This window comes from Danio rerio, chromosome 3 (genome assembly GCF_049306965.1).
Source record: "Danio rerio strain Tuebingen ecotype United States chromosome 3, GRCz12tu, whole genome shotgun sequence".
Lineage (NCBI taxonomy): Eukaryota > Metazoa > Chordata > Actinopteri > Cypriniformes > Danionidae > Danio > Danio rerio.
In genome coordinates this window covers 17,787,889-17,809,032 of record NC_133178.1, presented here as the reverse complement: position 1 = coordinate 17,809,032, position 21,144 = coordinate 17,787,889, and the positions used below count along the sequence as shown (strand labels likewise).

The window sequence follows — 21,144 nt, the reverse complement described above, 5'->3', positions numbered from 1 at the left end:
AATAACTGGAAAAGTCCTGGCAGTCTATTACCAGCAGTCTATTATTGGTTTTTGTACCGTAATATATAAAACCCAACTAAGACAATACAGTATGTCACTTTTTTTTTTAAGTCACTTTTTCAAACTTTTAAAACTAGTTGGAGGAAAAATCTCATATTGCAATCCAAAATACCTAATAAATTGTTAATTTGTGGATGTTTAGTTTTCAATAACATAAGTTAAACTATTGCAATAACAGAAATCTAAACTTAAATACTTGTTTTTAAAAATACACAATATCACATAAAAGTTTCTCTATTTTGTGCATAACAGGTGTTTTTTTTATTTATTTAGCGTTATGAACTGTTGACTTTAGATGCTGAAAATTCAACTCTGCAGTTTAACAAAATTACATTTATTGACATTTTAGCAGTTTTAAATAATTTTGTAAAAAATAATATATTTAAATTTAGGTCTAAAAGAAAAGTAATGACAGTTTTTTATTAGGTTATTGTTCCGTAATTTACAACACCAACAAGGAAAATACAGTATGTCACTTATTATTAAAAAAAAAGAGTCACTAAAAGTTATTTTTTTAAACTTTCAAAACCCCCAAAATTACCTGTTTTCTTTATTCTGTGTCAGAAACTATTTTTCATAGTTTATAAACTCTGAGATCTGCTCACAATACTGTAAATATCTTTTTTTTCTTCTTTTCATTCAAACGCTGTAAAAACATCCATAATTTAACAGTTTCTGTATTTTGAGATTCACAGGTGTTTTCCATTCATTCAAAGTTTTTTAAAGGTTTTGGCACTTTAATTTACAACACCAACCCAGACAATATGTCATTATTATAAAACATATATATAATAACTAAATAATAATAATTAACAATAACTTTTAAAACTTGGAGAAAAGATCAACATCTCATAATGCAATTCAAAATCATTAATAAATGGGGAGAAAAAAAAACTAACCACAAAATACAGTAAACTTTCATTTTACAGCAAGTTTTCACTTCACTTCATGTCACACTTCACTTCACATCTAAACTTAAAAGATTTATTTTAAAAATATATCCTAATAGTTTCTTTAATTTGTGATTTGCAGGTTTTGTTTTAATTTATCTACCGTTTTTACAAATGTCTTTTATTGACATTTCTAAACTTTCCAACATCAAAACTTGTTGGAAGAAAGATCAAGATCTCATAATGCAATAAAACAAAAACATGAATTACAAAATACATTTATTCATAATATTCCTTTGGCTTAGTCCCTTATTTTTCAGGGGTGGCCACAGCGAAATGAATCGACAACTATTCTGGCATAATTTTTTTACAAAGCAGATGCCCGTTCAGCCGCAACCCAGTACTCGGAAACATTACAAAATACAGTAAACTGTTAATTTGCAGACATTTTTGTACAGCACCTAAGTTAAACTAGCAGTGTGCAGATTGATGACATCTGAAATTAAACATTTATTTTGAAATGATATTTAATGTTTTTATTGCTATTATGATCGACTTGCATGAAATGATCAATTTTCCATTGTGTTCCCACAGTATAGTCGGACACACAGAGCCTTACACCAAACTCTGCTGCAAAGGCTTCTGCATAGACATCCTGAAAAAGCTCTCTCGCAACATCAAGTTCTCCTATGACCTCTACCTGGTCACCAACGGCAAACATGGCAAACTGGTACGAGGAATCTGGAACGGGATGATCGGAGAGGTAAGACAACATTTCAGTTTAGTTTTCAAGTCAACAAAAAGACTTTATTTACTTCTTTAAAGGGACACAAAAATCTGTTGAACACAAAAGAAGATATTTTAAGGAATGTTGGAAACCGGTAACTTTCTAACGGGTATTTTTTTAAACAATAGATTTCAACATTCTTCAAAATATCTTCTTTTATGATCAACAGAAATGAAAAACTCACATTTTCGTAACCACTTGAATGCAAAAGGAAAATTATAATTTTGGCTTGGCATTTCTGGCCTGGTCTTGCTGCACTACAACACGTTCTTATTTATTTATTTACGTTGCTCCACCAACAAAATATCATTACATACAACTTCTCACTGTCCAGTCATTTTGGGTTGCAGAAAAAAAATGTTTATTTACTACATAACTGCAGGTTAACTATGCTTATATATAATAACTTCATAAGGATTAAAAGCTATTAGTTACTAGTTAATTACAGTTATTAGTAACTAATAAAGTTATGGTATAACTAATAACCTTAACTTTTCTGATTTTGATTGCAACACAATAATGTTTGAAACAATAATTATTGTGAAAGCACTATACAAATAAACTTCAATTGAACTGAAATAAAAATCTATTTTTACAAAATTACGTATTTGAGAATAAAGTATATTAGTGGACAACACATTTATTTTGAAATGACAGTAGATTGAAATGAAAGGACAACTGATTTAACAGCAGTCAAGCAAAGGCAAGCAAGAAAACAAAGACAATCTACTGTATATGAGAGAAGGGCTGTTGACTCTAGAATGGATATGAAAGCGTTCATTCAAGTGAACGTGACTGGCATTTAAATGACACAAACAACCTTGTAAATAAACTTCTCCATCAAGCGAGTCGACGTCTGATGCACAGCAGCATCTAAAGACGTTCAGACTGGCTTGTGCTCCTTCTTTGTCCTGCTTTTATTTTTTTCTGAGATGCAGAAAAACGCTATTGTGCTCAGTGGGGCATTATGCATGGTGTGGGTTAAAATCTGCAAACACACAGACAGACAGACAGACAGACAGACAGACACACAGACACACACACACACACACACTGACTGGACTAGCATGTGCACAACAAACATTTTTTGTTTATAGACATGAAAGGAACAATCCTTCCCCAAAGATTGATTTAAATACACACAGACTATACCTGTCATCTTACAAAATCAGCTTCATATGATTGAATACACAACAAACATTAGAAAATTGAAAATAAAATAACATGTTTAGCCTATATCGATGGCCAATACAGAAATTAAATCAAGCTATAAAATTTTTATTCAATGTATTTAAATATTGATTTAAAAGTTCTTATAGTTATTTAGTGAAGAGCAGCAAATCTCTCATTTTGAGCCACTGTTTAGTTTGATAACGGACGTGTCACTTTAACCCTCTATCGCACGCATTATGATAAACCTGTAAAAAAAATATTTGAATGTTTTTTTTTTTCTTAAAATGGATTAACTTGAAGAGCTGTATATATATATATATATATATATATATATATATATATATATATATATATATATATATATATATATATATATTTTAATGTACTTTATGAAATGTTGCCTATATGGCAACAACATCCAACAGTGGATCTACCTGAGAAATTGCGAATTTAAAACTTTCCTTATAGTTAATAATTTTCTTGTTTTAAATAATTTAATTAGTGTTGCAGCATTATGAGCTTTAACACAGAACTTATAAATGACACCTTATACATACTTTACCACAACTCATTCCAACAGCTTTCATTTATATATATATATATATATATATATATATATATATATATATATATATATATATATATATATATATATATTTTGCTGAATATTATTGAAAACAATCATAATATTGTATTATCATATATACAACATACAGTAAATATAATTTTTTTCTGAAATATGATAATGAAGCTACTAGCTAACATTGTTCATATATATTATACTATATACTATACTACGCCTGTCTTATCCGCATCTGAGCTAACTTACCTGAACTGTCTCTATCAAATGTCCAGTCTGCATCATTCTCATGGTCACTAAAACCCATCTCACCCTCACTTTCATCTGCAAGAAGAGCCAGTTCTGTCCTTTTCTTCTTTAAATTACCATAGAACATGGTGGTGCTCGCTAATACACCGTTCCCTGTATTGATATCTATTCAAAAGTAGTATTGCCAATAAAACTAGATTTTATCCATAATGCAAATGCCATTACCATACAACTAATCAACATTATATTTCTAGCATTCATGTTGTTACTGTTACAACTTAAAAGTTCACAGCTGACCTTGCTAGCTAGCTAACCCATTGCAATATTGCATGTTCCACTATTGCACAGTTTTGCAATTTGTTAACGAACACATTTTATTGATTTACAAAATTCTAATTTGATTTAAAACATTTTGAGTTGTGAATATGTCATCATAACTTACTGGAGGTAATGTTTCAGATTTTTTTGTGGATCTGACATAATTTGATCCTTTGTTTTTAATAACATTTATGTTTACATTTAGCAACTGCTCACAATAAACGCCAGTCTGTCAGAAATCGTGCTACAGAAAAACACTGGATGTCATGTGACTTAACCAAAGCACATCGTTGACTAGTCTAAGGTCTACTCTTTCCAAAAAAAAATAATAATAATATGTTGGTCTTAAAGAAACAGTGGCAGGGAATGTTACCATGGTAATCATGTTACCATATGGTTACACCGTGCAGTAGAGGGTTAAAAATGCACTCTATAATCTATGATTAACGATATGGATGGACATTTTTACATATTATTAAGTGTATTTGTCTGTTTAAAAACACACCCAAATCCAAGAGTGTCCACTTTCGCTACAGAAGCTGATCTGGGAACAGTGTGTTTAAATGGAGTGTGTACATCTGTCAGCACCGATACATGAATGGACTGATTCACAGGTTGCGGAAGGGCAAGGATCGACGCAGAGCTTTAATGGAAAGGAAGTAAATGCAGCTGTTTAAAATTAATTTCAACTTCCTTTCAAGTCAATACAAAGCGAAAGCATATTCTCTTGAACAGCTCTTGCAATTATATCACATTTGAGATTTGCTCTTTGATGCTACTTTAACTTTTCATCGAAATATTACAAATACGGAAGAAATACGGGAAAACACTTACAGTAAACTGGATGATAGCGGGATATAATGGTAATATATATATATATATATATATATATATATATATATATATATATATATATATATATATATATATATATATATATATATATATATATATATAATTATTTTCATTTCATTTAATTTAGTCAATAATTCAAACTATTTAATCATATGTATTTGTGTTAGTATTTTTATTTATTTGACTAATTAATTTCTATTTTATAATCATACTTAAAATATATTTTTTTATCTAATTTAGTTTAAATAATTTATTGCAATCTTTTATAATGTAAATGATGCATTAATTGTTTTAATTTATTCTTTTGTGTTTATATAATTCTTATCAATCATTGTTATCTGATTTTAGTCATATTTGTTTTACTTGAAACCTAATTAATCATATTTATTTGTTAATTAATCAGAATTTCTATTTAAATTTTATATACATCTATTTTCTTACATAAATAAAATGTTTATTTATTGTATTGTTATCGTTTATCACTTTTACTTAGTTGTTTATTTTTATAATATCTCACTAACCTCCTAGTATTATATATAAATAAATGAAAATCTATAACAAAAAATATATGCAGAAGCTATTTTCATGCCAGACTGAAACAATTAAATGTGACATTTTAGAAAGTAGATAAAGTATTTTTTTTACTACTAGATTGTACTACTGATTACATTAAATGTAATATATTTTTGAACAGTGAATTTACAGCAGATTTCTTTGTGTTGTGTCTCAGGTGTTTTATAAGCGAGCAGACATGGCCATCGGCTCTTTGACTATAAATGAGGAGCGTTCAGAGATCATTGACTTCTCTGTGCCGTTCGTGGAGACGGGCATCAGTGTGATGGTGGCCAGAAGCAATGGAACTGTGTCTCCTTCAGCCTTCTTGGGTGAGAAACACTATTGGACAAATGACTAAATTAGCACTATTAATATAGTGGACTGTATGACATTTCATATTTCCTGCAGCTTATTACAAATGCCACAGTTGTACATTAGGATTGATTCCTAAAGAAAATAAGAATGGATGAAAAATTTAACTCCAATACAATAGAATAAAAGTGCCTGCCTAATGCATATATCTAAATTTGCTGTATTTATAAACCTTACATCGCTCAAATACATATTGTAAACAGACAAACAGTACAATTAGTCATGTTTTCACAGCTAAAATATGTCAAATGTAATAGTGCAGTTTTACACTAAACAACATTTCATGTATAATTATTTAAAATAAAGCCAAACTTGACAGTAATTGCTAATTAATCCTCCAATCACACGTGTTACTGTTTCTAAATTGCATACATGTTTCAAGCTCTCATAAAAGTTCTGTTTTAATTAAGTTGTGCTAATAAATTTGGAAAAAAATGATTGGATGTGGACCGGATTCATTCCACAGTTAGGAGTGTATTAGTTATTTTATGTTATATACTTTTACTAAAAATTCTAATCAATAGTTGCATCTTCAAAACAGTGTTATTTTAGTAATACTAAAACATACTATCATATTTTTATTGATTTTGAATTTTTTTCTCTATTTATTCAGCTTCCATTTTCATTTAAACTTTAGTCATTTCTAGGTGTGTGCTTTTTTCTTTGAATATTTAAATATGTATAATTATTTTTAGCTCTATATACAGTACTCAGCATTTGAAGTGGATCATCACCTTTCATAAAAGCCGTCCTAAAACTACTAAACAACACCTATTATAGTTCAAAGACAATTCTTAAAAGCATTTTTGATTTACTTCGAGTTTTCACTGCTGTATATTCTATTTTTACCAATTTAATTAATTTCCCAGTTCATTTTTACTTTTGTACACTTAAATATTTGTATTTATTTTGGTAAATTTCAGTTTTGTAATTTTAGTTTTAGTATAGAAAAAACAAACATTTTAAATAAATAAACAATAAAAATAGTTTGCAGCCCAGTTTGTAAAAAAATAACAGCAATATTTAGGCATGCTCCAATCGATCGGCTAAGGATCGGCATCGGCCAATAATCATATTTTATGATGCGATAGGTACTCACCAATCTGGCCAATCACATGAACCGAGCACAGGTGTTTGTTTACAAGTTTACATGCAGAGGAACCAGACGTGCCAGATGGAAAGTAAAATATTGGAAGGGCCTTGCATGTATTTAGGCCTTTTGACATATATAAGAACTAAAGGTTCTGTGTTTTTGACAATACTGCAAGTTCACTAAAACCTGGCTGAAAATTTTATTGAAATAAAAAAAAAGTTTAAATGATTATTTTTTAAATTTTAAACAAATTTAATTCTTATGCATTAAGTATGCGCCCCAAACTTTTTCTTCATTGAGACATGTTGAATTCTTGCAACGTATCTAAATTGCTTTGTTAGTCATTATTCTTACCAATTTTTTTGATCATATTCTCTGTAAGCAGCTTTTGCCCATGATATGTCCACACTAAGTGAAGTTTCACAAACTAATTTCGAGAGGAGCATGTGATAGTATTGACTGCAGCTGATCCCTATCACTAATCACTAACTAGCCAATCGGATCATTCCAAATTTAATTAAAAAATCCAGCCTAAACTTCATTCCTCATCTTCATTTTGGAAGACCCCCCCATTCATCCCCTTCTCTTCTTGGGAAATTATCAAGAACTACCTGATCTCGTATCCCTACTAATGCTTATTAACCAGGCAGGAGCTTTGGGCTCATCTATCTCCGAGCTCAGGGTTCTCTTCCGGGACAGCATGCTAAACCTGCTAAAATAGTCAAGCATTATCTAAGTGTAAACTCTTGAAATAGCTAAAAGAGACATGTTTGAGGGATTATATGCAACATCCTTCATTTATTTTCTTAGGTAAGGAGAGATCTCCACTTAAGTATCATATATTGGCCGATAACCATGACAACGAATCGCTACTCAGTATCGGCTGCAAAAATCCTGATCAGAGCATCCCTAACAATAACAGTTTTCAATTAATGTTAGGCAAAACATTTAATGTTAAAAGAAGATTTACATTAATGTTCAGAAATATTTAACATGTTGATTTATGGTTTCTATTTTAGCTTAACTAATGTAACATTCAACAATCATTATTTTAATGATTTTATTTATTTTGTTTATATCATTTAAGTTTCAGGGAAGTTTAGGCACAGCATTAGTGTTGCTTTGAGAATCTTAAATCTTTGACGACACTTTTCCATTTTTACAGATATGGTCTGTTAGCCACCCCAGAAATCCTTTTGCACATAAACAAGCTTTCCAGAAACCCTGGTATCTTGAAAAAATGGTAACACTTTACTTTGATGGTCCATTTGAGTATTAGTAGACTGTCTGCTTAATATCTGTTAATATGCTCCTTCAACAGACATTTAACTGACTATAAGAAACTTTGCAAGTACATGTCAACTTACACTAACTCAACACTAACCCCAACCTAACAGTCTACTTATAATCTAATGATAATTAGTTGGCATTTAGATGCAATGTAGCTTAAATTCATCAAATGGACCATCAAAATAAAGTGTGACCAGTAAAATATATTCTGGCTAAAAACAAGATGATTTATTTTTATTTATTTATTTATTTATTTATTTATTTATTTATTTATTTATTTATTTATTTATTTATTTATTTATTTATTTATTTATTTTTTGCTGCCAGTTTAAAATAAGCTGAAACAACATAATTTTTAAGTTTTGGGAGGGAGAACTTAATAGTTTTCATGTTAAATCAACTTAAAATTGTAAAAAAAATAAAAAAATAAAAAGTTATCTTGATCGATTTGAATTGGGATGACATGAAAGGATCGCATGGAACCCAGCATTTTTACAGTGAAGATGTATGGTTTCCCATGTTTAGGGGCATATATATGAATTGTTGGCTTATTTCTACTTCATTTTGCATGTACGAGAGCTAAAAAAAAACAAGTTGTGATTTGTGAACGTGGTCATTTGTTTTTCTTCCTCAGAGCCCTACAGCCCAGCGGTGTGGGTCATGATGTTCGTCATGTGTCTTACGGTCGTGGCAGTGACGGTGTTTGTGTTTGAATACTGCAGTCCTGTGGGCTACAACCGCAGCCTGGTCAGTGCCAAAGGTCAGTCTGACGCACTTCCCGACCACAGACAGACGAGCACACACAAACACCACAGCTTTGACTGAGAAAACCTACACAACTGTGTTTTTGAAGCACAGGTAAATAAACTGAGCTCTAGACTTACGTTCAATTACAAGACAGTGATGTACTAAAAACTTTTCGTTGCGCTTCCGAGTAGCTTTACTTACAGACGGCAAAATTGTCAGATTAATTTCCAGTCACGTTTTTTAACTTTCAAAAACTCTCAGTATTGACGTAATTGTGCAATGCGAAAGTGCGCTAAATTTTGCCATTGTTTTAGTACTTTCCATTCAGTCGCCTATAGAAGAAATGATGAGGAATAATAAACCCAAACAAGTGTTCACAACTATATTTAAAAAGTAGAATAATATAACAAGAACAGATCCTTTTGTAACATCAAGCAGCAAAACATACTGTTTTTAATGTATAAAAATCAATGGAAGTGAATGAAACCGGAAGTCCTGAGCCAGAAAGATTCCAATGGCTGCACCCGCTCTTATGTACAAAATAAGGCCAATAATGCATACATTGAGTATTGCATTCTACATCACTTTAAAATGCCTGATATTTCAGTTTTGCCCATGCATTACAATATTTGTGCAATTTTCTTGTACTATGTCAACATTTTTACCAACTTATGTTTTTGTAGTTTACATATTGTTATTTAGCACTAAGATGCACAAGTTATATTTTTAGGCTTTTAAAACACAAGTAAATGAATGGCCTGAATGCTTAAAAAGTCAGAAATTTTGTGATGCACAGTTGAAGTCAGATTAATTAGCCCCCCTTTGACTTTATATATATATATATATATATATATATATATATATATATATATATATATATATATATATATATATATATATATATATATATATATATATACTTTTTTTTTCCCAAATGATGTTTAACAGAGCAAGGAAATTTCACAGTATGTCTGAAAGTTTTTTTTTCTTCTGGAGAAAGTCTTATTTGTTTTATTTTGGCTAGAATAAAAGCAGTTTTTAATTCTTTAAAAAAACATGTTAAGGTCAAAATTATTAGCCCCTTTAAGCTATATATTTTTTCAATAGTCTACAGATCAAACCATCATATTACAATAACATGCCTAATTACCCTAACCTGCCTAGTTGACCTAATTAACCTAGTTAAGCCTTTAAATGTCACTTTAAGCTGTACAAAAGTGTCTTGAAAAATATCTAGTCAAATATGTTGTGCTGTCATCATGGTTATGGAAGAATGGGTTTTAACCACAGCAGTTCGAACTGTAGTTTTGCCGAATGACTGAAAAGTTATCAGTATGGTGGTAAAAAAACTGTACATTCTAGTCAAACTATTCTTCTGCAATCTTATACCAAAAGCATAAATAAGGGCAGTTATAATAGCTATAAATGTGGGAGAGCGATGCTATTATATGATTGTATTGTATTGAAATATGGATCAATTAAATGTTGATGTTAAAACAAAAGTAACTCACAAATACTTGATAATGAAAGGATTTAATGACAATAACTTTCAATGGTTACAACTGAATTAGTTACAAATAACTGTCTAAAATGATAAACATGAAATGCTAAAAACATAATAATAACTGTACCCAGCTTAAATGTAAGAAATAAAGTTACCTGAAAGAGTGAGACAGGGAGGGAGAGAGAGACGAAGAGAGTAAGTAGGCCTCGAAGAGAGCCTGAGAGCAGTAGAGCATCGCAGGGGAGAAAGAAAAGAAAAGACCAGGAAAAGAGACAGAGCAGAGAGTCTCTTTCTTGACCATGTGACCAATGTCCAAATACTGAGACATTTAAACTGACCAATCAACATGTGACCACATTGTAAACCCCCCAAAGTCCACACACCAGGTCCTGATCTAATCAGTCTCTGCATTTGGAGTCAGTATGGACCTTCCTTGGGTAATAAATAAATAAATAAAAAAAAAATAAATAAAAAAAAAAAAAAAAAAAAATATATATATATATATATATATATATATATATATATATATATATATATATATATATATATATATATATATATATATATATATATATATAATTGTTTTGCCATATGAACAAATGTATATGATAATTTTCATTACTACAGTAAAGATAAAATAAATCAATTATACGAAATGAGTCATTAAATCTGTTCATAAATGTGTTGAAAAAAAATCTTCTCTTCGTTAAACAGAAATTGACAAAATTAAAACAAAATTCAGGGGGGCTAATAATTCTGACTTTAACTCTACGTTTGTTCTGTAGACAATCGAAAAAGTTATTGTTTTAGGGGGCTAATAATTTAGACCTTAAAATGTTTTTTTTTTTTTTTTTTACTAAAAACTGCTTTTATTCTAGCTGAAATAAAACAAATAAGACTTTCTCCTGAAGAAAAAAAAACTTAGCGAAAATACTTTGAAAGTATCCTAGCTCCATTAAAAATCATTTGAGAAACATGTTTTTTAACAGAATAAATATTTCAGAGAAGGGCTAATAAATTTACCCTCAACTGTATGTCATGACTTCCATTTCAGATCCAGGTGGTCCGACGTTCACCATTGGGAAGTCGGTCTGGCTGCTGTGGGGGATCGTCTTCAACAACTCAGTGCCCATCGAAAACCCCAAAGGCACCACCAGCAAGATAATGGTGCTGGTGTGGGCCTTCTTTGCTGTGATCTTCCTGGCAAGTTACACAGCCAACCTGGCAGCCTTCATGATCCAGGAGCAGTACATTGACACGGTTTCTGGACTCAGTGACAAGAAGGTAAGAGCTGCCAGAGTCTCTCACAGCCAAGTGGCCATTCAAGGGCAGCGGTTTTAATTAAACTCATCACCAGGCTGAACTACAAGGCAGTTTCACGCTGATATGATATATGGTTGCACTGGCATGATGGAATGCCGTGACGCTAATCGCTAATTTGTGTAACTTTAAAGAGACATTAATTGACTATTTGAAATATTAAGCCAGTTTTAGATGTTGCCAACATGACAAAGAGGTGTAAATCTAGGAAATGGTTTGGAATTTTAGTTTTTTCACTTTAATAAATGCTTGCTGACTTAATTTTTGTAGTTAAATCAAATTAACTTTTCTAGTCATCTCAACATACATCAGTCACACAGACTAAAACATTGTATAATTTCAAAGACATAATTGAACCTGATTAACTTATTAAATTAAGTTAAAGTAACATAAAAAATAGTAGTCCCTTATAAATCAGGGGTCACCACAGTGGAATGAACCACCAACTATTCCACCATATATTTTACACAACGGGTGCCCTTCCAGCCGCAACCCAGGGCTGAGAAACACCCATACACTCTCTCATTCACGCACAAACCCATACACTACGGACAATTTAGCTTACCCAATTCACCTATACCTCGTGCCTTTGGACTGTGGGGAGCCGAAGCACATCATTAGTATTGTAACATCATTAGATGTTGATATTTCATTGTTTTTAAGTTATGTTGGAAAGTAAATACAACATCTGTCTGACGTTTGACATTGTCAACCCGGTTTTCATTTCAACAAAATGCAATGTCCCACGACATTGGGGTACAACGCTAATCTGACATAAGTTGACATCCTATGCAGGATGGGATGCCTTTAACTATTTATCTTTCCTAGATAATTGTGTGGAACTGTTATTTAAAACAGTAAGCTTAGCAGGGACACATGAAGGTGAAGCGTTTTGCGATGATAAAGAAAGCTGTTACAGCTGACAAGCTTCAGATGGAAACTGTTAAAGAGCAATTCTGAATACAAAGTGATACTTGAATCTCCACCAGTCATTACAGAGCCACACAGGTTGACTAGCAGGGAATTAGACATCGACGGCAAGATGTTTATTTATTTATTTTTTTGTAGGATTCAGATTAACAAGTGTGCCTGCGAGGCATTGCACGCAGAACAAAAACGCCTGAAGGGGAAAATAGCCAGCGGGCGAGAATATCACAGACAGATCACTCTGCTGCTTTCGATTTTGGTGAACTTTGATAGCGGCAGTTTAGTGTGGTTGTGTTTGTAGTAGTAATATTTATTTATATCAAACACTGGTTGCTTCTTTTTTCACACAAGCAGAAATGCGAAACATAAGCTGAACTTTAAGAAAAAATTAATGAATAAATACAATTTGAAAGACTTTTTCCAAGTAATTGTAATATGACAACAGTATTTCCGAGCAAGCAAGTAAGTAAGTAAGGAAGGAAGGAAGGAAAAAATTATGGATGTACGTCCTAGTTCCACTCATACTACTCACAATCATACTGTAAAGAACGTACTTTTCTAACGGTCGAGTAGTACGTTTAAATTTAAATGCAGTACCTCCTGAGTAGTAGGCAATTTTGGACGCAGCCATTCTGGTTATTTATTTTCTTTTTAAAATATTTCCCAAATAATGTTTAACAGAGCTAGGAATTTTTCACAGTATTTCCTATTTTCCTCTGGGGAAAGTCTTATTTGTTTTATTTAGGCTAAAATGAAAGCAGTTTTAATTTTTTAAAACTATTTTAAGGTCTATATTATAATATCATATTTTAACTTATGCCCCCTCTAGCATTTTTTTCGACTGTCTACAGAAATGTCACTTCAAACTGAATACTAATATCTTGACAAATATCTAGTAAAATGTTATTTACTGTCATCATGGCAAAGATAAAAGGAATCAGTTGTTAGAAATTAGTTAAAATCATTATGTTTTGAAATGTGCTGAACAAATCTTCTTTCTGTTGAACAGAAATTGGGAAAAAATATACAAGGGGTTAATAATTCAGACTTGAACTGTACATACATTACTTTGCTTTACAGCTATTCATAAATCCCCCCTTGTGGCCTTGGGATAGTAGCGTGTCCATTGTATTTACACTAGGTCACCTTGGTACTTTTTCACATACTCTTTATAAATACTTCATGTTTGGACACACTACTTCTCTCACATGCTCTTGCCATGGGTAATTTCTTAATTTATTGGAAAACATTACTTTAATATGTAATACTTAATGCAGTATAACATTTAAAATGATAATCTATTGCAATATAACCGTAAACAATCACATTAAACACAATGGAGTTTACAAGTCAAGCAGAATCTGCCTTTGTCGTTAAGAGGACAAATCAAGGCAGTGTGTACATTTAAACAAAATCTGATTCATTTACACCATTTGATTGAAACGTTACTTTGGGTTAGCTTTTAACAATAAAATAAACAGACAAAGGTTAAATTAGGTTTGAAATGACAATCTCTAAACCATCCCTATCATTCTTCCTCTCTACTCAGATAGGATGGCGGGCCAAATCAAAGGTTACCACAGGCCAACTTCGGCCCACGGGCCTTAGTTTGGGCATCTCTGATCTAAAAGAAATGCCTACTTCTTTTAAGCAATAAACTTCAAGTGTGGTCAGGGCCACAGGACAGATGAAAGACAACACTTATGCTGTCTTCCCTTAGACACCAGCAAGCACACTCATTATGAGGTATTCACTGACACTGGAGTCTGTCACATGCGCTCAACCAGAATACAATCACGTCCACCTGCTCCTCGGAGACTGATCTCCTTCATTCACACAAGCAAGGTTACCTACATTGCGGCACAATTATTCATGCCTTGCGTTCTGAAGTGCTGTCTTAGTGGCTGTATTACATTTATTTGATATTGCATTAACGGCCCTTAATTAACATGGCTGGAATCACATTTATAAAAACCTAATTGAGGAGTGATCCTGAAAGTGCTCGGATGTTTGGCCAGGCAGCTGAGATAATTTCTCGTCTTCGTGAGGACAATCTGAAGTTCAAATGTTAGAATTTGATCAGAGCTTAGAAATTAATTGACTGAGAAGCACAGAAAAAGAGCTTTGATGACCCAATAGGCTTTGGTCTGAGTTTTATCACTGCAGCCATTTTTCTGCTTTCTTCCTGAGGATTAATTTTAGTCATATTCCCACTTGGATTTATGTTGTATTTAATGTGGCGTTTGCAGATACAGAATCGTGAGAATCCTTGGAACAGGCCGAAGACAAAGGCTGAACCCTACAATAAATTCCCATGCAGAAATCCAGCTTAAAGAAAAATCAATCACACTTTCCAGCAGCGTAGCTTTCCCATGCAAAAAAAGCCATTACTGGCATATCTAGCGGAGCAGGAATCTATTAAAATGCTCTAATCCTTAACCAAGTTACTCAGATTTATTTCTTCCACTCAGACTGTGATTTGTTCATGAAGTTTAATTTAAACATGCTAACTTGTTGAAATGCTGCCTTTTAGTTCCAGAAACCGCAGGACCAATATCCCCCATTCCGGTTTGGGACTGTGCCCAATGGCAGCACGGAACGAAACATAAGGAGCAATTATCCCGAAATGCATTCCCACATGGTTAAATACAACCAAAAAGGTGTGGAGGATGCTCTCAACAGCCTCAAAACTGGGTGCGTTTACTGTAAATTCTCACCTGAAACTCTAAAACAAATCCTTCCCTGATGTATTAGCATTTATACATTCTGTTGTTGTTTTTGTATTGTTAACAGCAAGCTGGATGCCTTCATATATGATGCAGCCGTGCTTAACTACATGGCCGGTAAAGATGAAGGGTGTAAATTGGTGACCATTGGTAGCGGGAAGGTGTTTGCTACGACAGGCTACGGTATCGCCCTTCAGAAAGAATCTCGATGGAAGCGGCCGATTGACCTCGCTCTTCTCCAGTTCCTTGCTGACGGTAACTTCAGAAACTTACTTTTGCTAGAGGAGCTCTGCTTCACAAATCTGACCCAAATATATTATTTATCACAGGTGACACTCAGAAGCTGCAGACGGTGTGGCTCACTGGGATCTGTCGTAATGAGAAGAAGGAGGTGATGAGCTCTAAGCTGGACATTGACAACATGGCTGGAGTGTTTTACATGCTTCTGGTGGCTATGGGTCTCAGTCTGCTGGTCTTTGCCTGGGAACATCTACTGTACTGGAAGCTGCGGCATTCAGTCCGCAAGTCTGAGCGATTGGACTTCTTGCTCGCCATTAGCAGGGTAAGTTTCATATGATGTATACTTTTAAAAGAAATACATTTTAAATAGGGATACTAGGGGTGCACAGAATTTTCCGCTGTCAAAAATCATATGCAGAAAATGGCATCTTAGAGTTTTGTCTGAAAGAAACAGCCAAAAACACAAAAAGAGGCACACTGGACTTGGAAAGTACTATGCTATGAAACCCATTCATTTCAATGGCTTGTGCCAAGCAAGGGCAGTTTAATGTTAAGCCAATCAAAGGGCAAGAGCAGCAGAGTGCACTAGCAACTAGCTTGTATGCACACTGCAGTTAATGTTTAAATTAGGTTACTATTCCACTTTGTGGATATTCTGCATGTATACTTATCTATGCATGAACAACACATGCTCACTGGAATAGCAAAGTCCACTCAAATAATGCCACGACAGGACATTTCTGTGTAGTACTTTTTCTTACTTCGTGTTGTCATGGCAATGCTGGAAAAACTACAACTTTCAACTCACTGTCAATAGAAATTAACAATACAATGTTGTTATTTTATTGGATTGTGTTTTTTAACAGTATAATTTAAGTTATTGGGCTCTATTTTAACGATCTAGGCACAAAGTCTAAAGCATACGATTTGTGCCCTGGCCCATGATTGAACAGGGATGTGCTTATTCTCTTAATGAGTTATGAGTGTGTTTTAAGCACAACATGCATTAAACCAAGCAGAGTCCCATTCTCTTTAATAGCCAGTTGCTTCGCACTGTGGCAAATAGGCCACAGTATTTAAATGGCGGACTTTGTCAGTGGAAAAACTGAAAAGCTTCACTTGCAAGAAAACAGTTAAACAGACCAGCTGCAGCATGAGAATAAAGAACGAGCCTCCTCCATTCAGCCTCTTTACTTTACTTTACTCCTTTACTTTTATAGATAAGGAAACGTGTTATATGCACTCCACTAAAGACATATTTACTTTTGTTTGTTAGGCACAAAGATTTGTTTTAACACTTTTTCTAAATTGAAATTCTAAATAAATTCTAAATAAATAATTTCTAAATAAATCTATATTCCAGCATACAAATAGAAGACCAATTATAACAAAATTTGGTAAAAAAATTTAGTTATATCCAAACACACGTCCTATTCTTATGCCCCATATGGTGATGCATACATCTTCCAAACCCAACAGGTGGAAAAATCTAAACTTATTATATCCATTTTTATATTTGTTTTAATAAATAAATACGGCTACTAATAATTGTAAAATTATACAAATCCAGATTGTTATGAATAAATTGGATAAAGCCCCCACCCCCAATATGAAGGCATGGAGGTAGTGGTTTATATAATGTAGAAAATAATATATAAAATAATAATAAATTAGCACACCTCCTTTTCAGAACAGCATACAAAAGAGTCCACAAAGTGGTGCAAATGGATTTGCTATTTAAACAACAAAACGCAAAAGTTAGGGTTTTGTTGTTCTGAAAATAGCAACAAATAGCACCAAACACGTCTTGCACCTTATTGTGTATGATAGAGCCCATTGAGTGACATGTTTAAAAATCTGTCCTGTTTTGGCGTAGAATTTTCATTTTGATGCATCCATACTGTTAACAAGTTTTCTTTTGATGACTATCTACTGTAAGATGCAAACTAACTCAAAATAAGTCATTTGAAATCAGCTGTTTGTCTTGTTTATTTGCCTTTTAAGATCATGTAGCACAATATTAATGTAGTTCAAATGAACATTGCACAAAGAAAGGTACAGCAAACCTTCGAAGATCCTTAAGAAACAAATGCGGTGAAATTGTTTTTTAGAGAAATCCAGGCTGTGAAAAAGCTCCAAGAGTTAAGGGAAAAGCTGTTAAAATTAAATTAGGGTCTTAAGGTTATGACATAGCTGCCAAAGCCATTTCAATCACATTCTTAAGCTTAATAAACCTAAAGACCTCATTTAAAGGTGGAATATTACAAACGCATCGGCAGCTACTTTTCTTTTGGCTAATTACAGTACTTTCAGAGATAACTATAATAGTGATAAACAGTTTTGAAAATCTTATCAGCCACTGAGAGTTCTCCAGGTAATTAACCACACATAAAATCCGCTAATAGAATTTTGATGTGGTAAAAGTGAGTCATGTACGACTTTATTTCACCTAGGTCATCACAGCCAAAATTGTAGAAGCTTTATTTATGAGTCATTGCCATTCATTAGAACTGAAATAAATAAAAAAAACAGTGGCAACGTAGTTTTCTATACATTTTGCATGCACTATAGTGAATAGATTTACTCATGAGGAGAAAATAGTAATTCTCTATGCAAAATCCCAGTCTTATTTTTTTCTTATTTCTTTCCTGAAGGGAATCTACAGCTGCTTCAATGGTGTGGAGGACACAGACCGTAAAGGAAACATGCAGAACCCAGATGTCACCACCAGTTACACTCAAGCTAACATGCTAAAGATGCTCCAAACAGCTAAGGATATAGTCTCATCTGCAAGAGTGGAAAACTCCCTGGACAATGCCACTAAAACTATAGAGAACTGGAGTCGTCGTGATCCAGAGTCAGGCAGAACTAGTCTTCCTCCCTGCCTCATTGGAACCGACTTCAGCCATGGCCGCTTGCCCTGCATTGCCAGTGTTACGGACAACCACTCTCCGTACCCTCAAAACGTGGACAGCACGACTCAGCACCTGCTGGAGAAGCCTCATGTGGGAACACGGCCTACCTCACTGCGCTACACTCTTCCCGCACGCACCAGTCACCATCACATCTACGAACGAACGCTTCCCATATCTAGCCTCAGCAGCCCTCATATTGCCATAAGAGACCCACCACCACCTACAGCTCCAAAACCACATGTCTACATGGACCAGTCCTGTCACCACCCTACCTCTCGTTACGTCTCATACCGTGACTTTCAGGTACCAGACATCTTTGTGGAACACCAAGAACCCTCTGGAAGCCATAAACAATACATGGCAGGTCTGGGTCGCAAAAAGAGGTCCCACAGCTACGTAGCGGCATCTCCAGAAACCCGACGGAGGGACGACTATGATGTTCCCCAGTCCAATCTGACTGAGCTTAAAAGCAACCATCTTCTGGAAAACCATTCTCATACCACACCCTGCATGAGGAGCCACTTTCAGAGGCCCAGCTCTAGCTGCAACTCCTGCAACAAGCTGTACCTGGAGCCGGAGATGGATGACGTTCCACTTTTGGGGAAAGATAAACTCAACCGTCGCGCCTCTTTTCTCAGGGCCACATGGGGTGGTGACAGGATCCGCCAGATAGACGAGAAGCCCTCCACCTCGGCATCTTCTACCAGCTGCATTAACATGCCTGATCTGTTCCCTCGAGTTGTGGTGACCAATCCCAAGACTTCAAAGATGTACGGCAGCGGTGGTAACAACCTTCGCTACAATGCGGCTGTGGAGCCAGCCTATCTGGACCCAGCGCACATGGGCTCCTACCCGTACAAGCCTCAGAAGTTCAAATACTCAAAATCCATCCGCCTTCCTTCATACCGGGAGGCCATTCTACAAAATACGGCAGCCCTGCGGCGCTCCTCGTCTACATTAGTACATGGACACTACTCAACGTATCTGAACTCTTATACAGACCTACCGGTGTACTTGGGTCCTCTACCGCAAGGACCTGCTCACTTCCATGAGCATTCCAAAGACATGTGCCACCTGTTTCCATGTGTTACTCATTGCCCAGAAAATGCTGCCTTGGTGCCCCGGTTAGGCAGCAGGCCTGTATTATACCAGAGCACTGCTGTTGGGGGCTACGAGGGGGGCGGGCGCGCAAACGAGGGGTCATTGCACACTGTGCCGGTCTCTTCCATGCACAGGGACCGCAGGCAGGTTCTAGTAGCACGGAACGTGCATAGTCCCTATGCCCCACGGCCTTGGGGTAGGGTGTCTAGTCTGGAATCAGAGGTTTGAAGACCTTTTAACAGAACTCCAGATACATTTTTCCCAAATATTGAGGGAGAAACACTGGGAAGTGCTAAATGAAGACAAGCAAAAACTAATGGTGGACTTAAGGTGATAATCTCAGTGCAATAATACCCTAAGGCAGCAGGGATGGGGTGGGGGAATGTACAAGTGATTACTGTGGAGACTTCTTTCAGTATATATATATAAAAAAAAAAAATGAGTTAAAATCGTAATGAACTGTTCTTATTCTGTAAACTATTGATTGTAATTTAAACTGTTTTTAAATGCCATTACACCAATTATACTCATTCTCTGCAAACAATTGGATGTAGCATGTTTTAAGGCAGCTTTAAGAACATAAGGGTTTGAACTGAAAATCTGATTTCATTTGTGCTAGGGCATTTGACCATTTTAAATCTGAAGAACCACAAAAATGTCTTCCAAGAATTTTCTAAACCCAGGGTTTGAGAAAGCCATTAACTGTTCAATTTTGTCACTCCACCGATGTGATTCAGATCTGATTTTATGAATGGTGAAGAATTGATTTGACATCTGTAGTTCCACAGCTATTTCACTGTTTAATAAATGATGGGATGGCCTGAGGGTCACTTGAAAAGATCTGCTGTCTTTGTATCTTTTGCAAAAGGCAACAAGTTTAGTGAATTAAACTAACAACTGCACATTCAAGCAATTTCAGATCTTGATGTATTGCACCAATCAAGTCAAAGATAAAAGAGGAGCTTATTATTGCCCAATTCCAATTCTATTTTTTATACCCCTACCCCTTCCCCATGGCCCTTAAAATCAAGTGTTCTTTACCCCTAAGAAATGGGACTCCACTACAACACCTGCACACACCATCGTGATCTCATGCTTCATACGAGATCAGACAATCTCGACTGCTGTAGTTATTCCAGTAAGGCAACAATATCATGTTATAATGACGATATAAGGAGGCAATAAGCTTGTAACACTGTGCATTTAACACAGTGGCCATATTCAACTATGTAAACACACCAAAAACAACATAAACATTATAGCAGACACTGTAAAAAGCTCATTGCCAACCACTACACTTTCTGACAGGGTATTTGCACGTCATCGAGTGTCAGACTGTTGTGGGACTGTGAGAATGTCGTTATGAATATATTAAAATGTGTTTGTTTGTCGTAAAAAATTGTAATAATGACAAAAAAATAATAATAATTTATGGATATTCT

At 34.4% G+C, this 21,144-nt stretch overlaps 1 protein-coding gene across 1 annotated transcript in view; it reads left to right on the top strand.

The window, feature by feature from the left end:
* The window catches only part of grin2ca (glutamate receptor, ionotropic, N-methyl D-aspartate 2Ca), a 129,601-nt gene extending 109,059 nt beyond the window's left edge, over nucleotides 1-20,542 (top strand). Inside the window, exons 7-14 of the mRNA NM_001365787.1 lie at nucleotides 1,545-1,713; nucleotides 5,643-5,796; nucleotides 8,857-8,982; nucleotides 11,528-11,757; nucleotides 15,254-15,414; nucleotides 15,514-15,701; nucleotides 15,776-16,008; nucleotides 18,341-20,542. Of these exons, the coding sequence (NP_001352716.1) occupies nucleotides 1,545-1,713; nucleotides 5,643-5,796; nucleotides 8,857-8,982; nucleotides 11,528-11,757; nucleotides 15,254-15,414; nucleotides 15,514-15,701; nucleotides 15,776-16,008; nucleotides 18,341-19,930 (2,851 nt within the window). The 3' untranslated portion in view covers nucleotides 19,931-20,542. The remainder of the gene's footprint in view (nucleotides 1-1,544; nucleotides 1,714-5,642; nucleotides 5,797-8,856; nucleotides 8,983-11,527; nucleotides 11,758-15,253; nucleotides 15,415-15,513; nucleotides 15,702-15,775; nucleotides 16,009-18,340) is intronic.
* The last annotated feature ends 602 nt before the right edge of the window (nucleotides 20,543-21,144 follow it).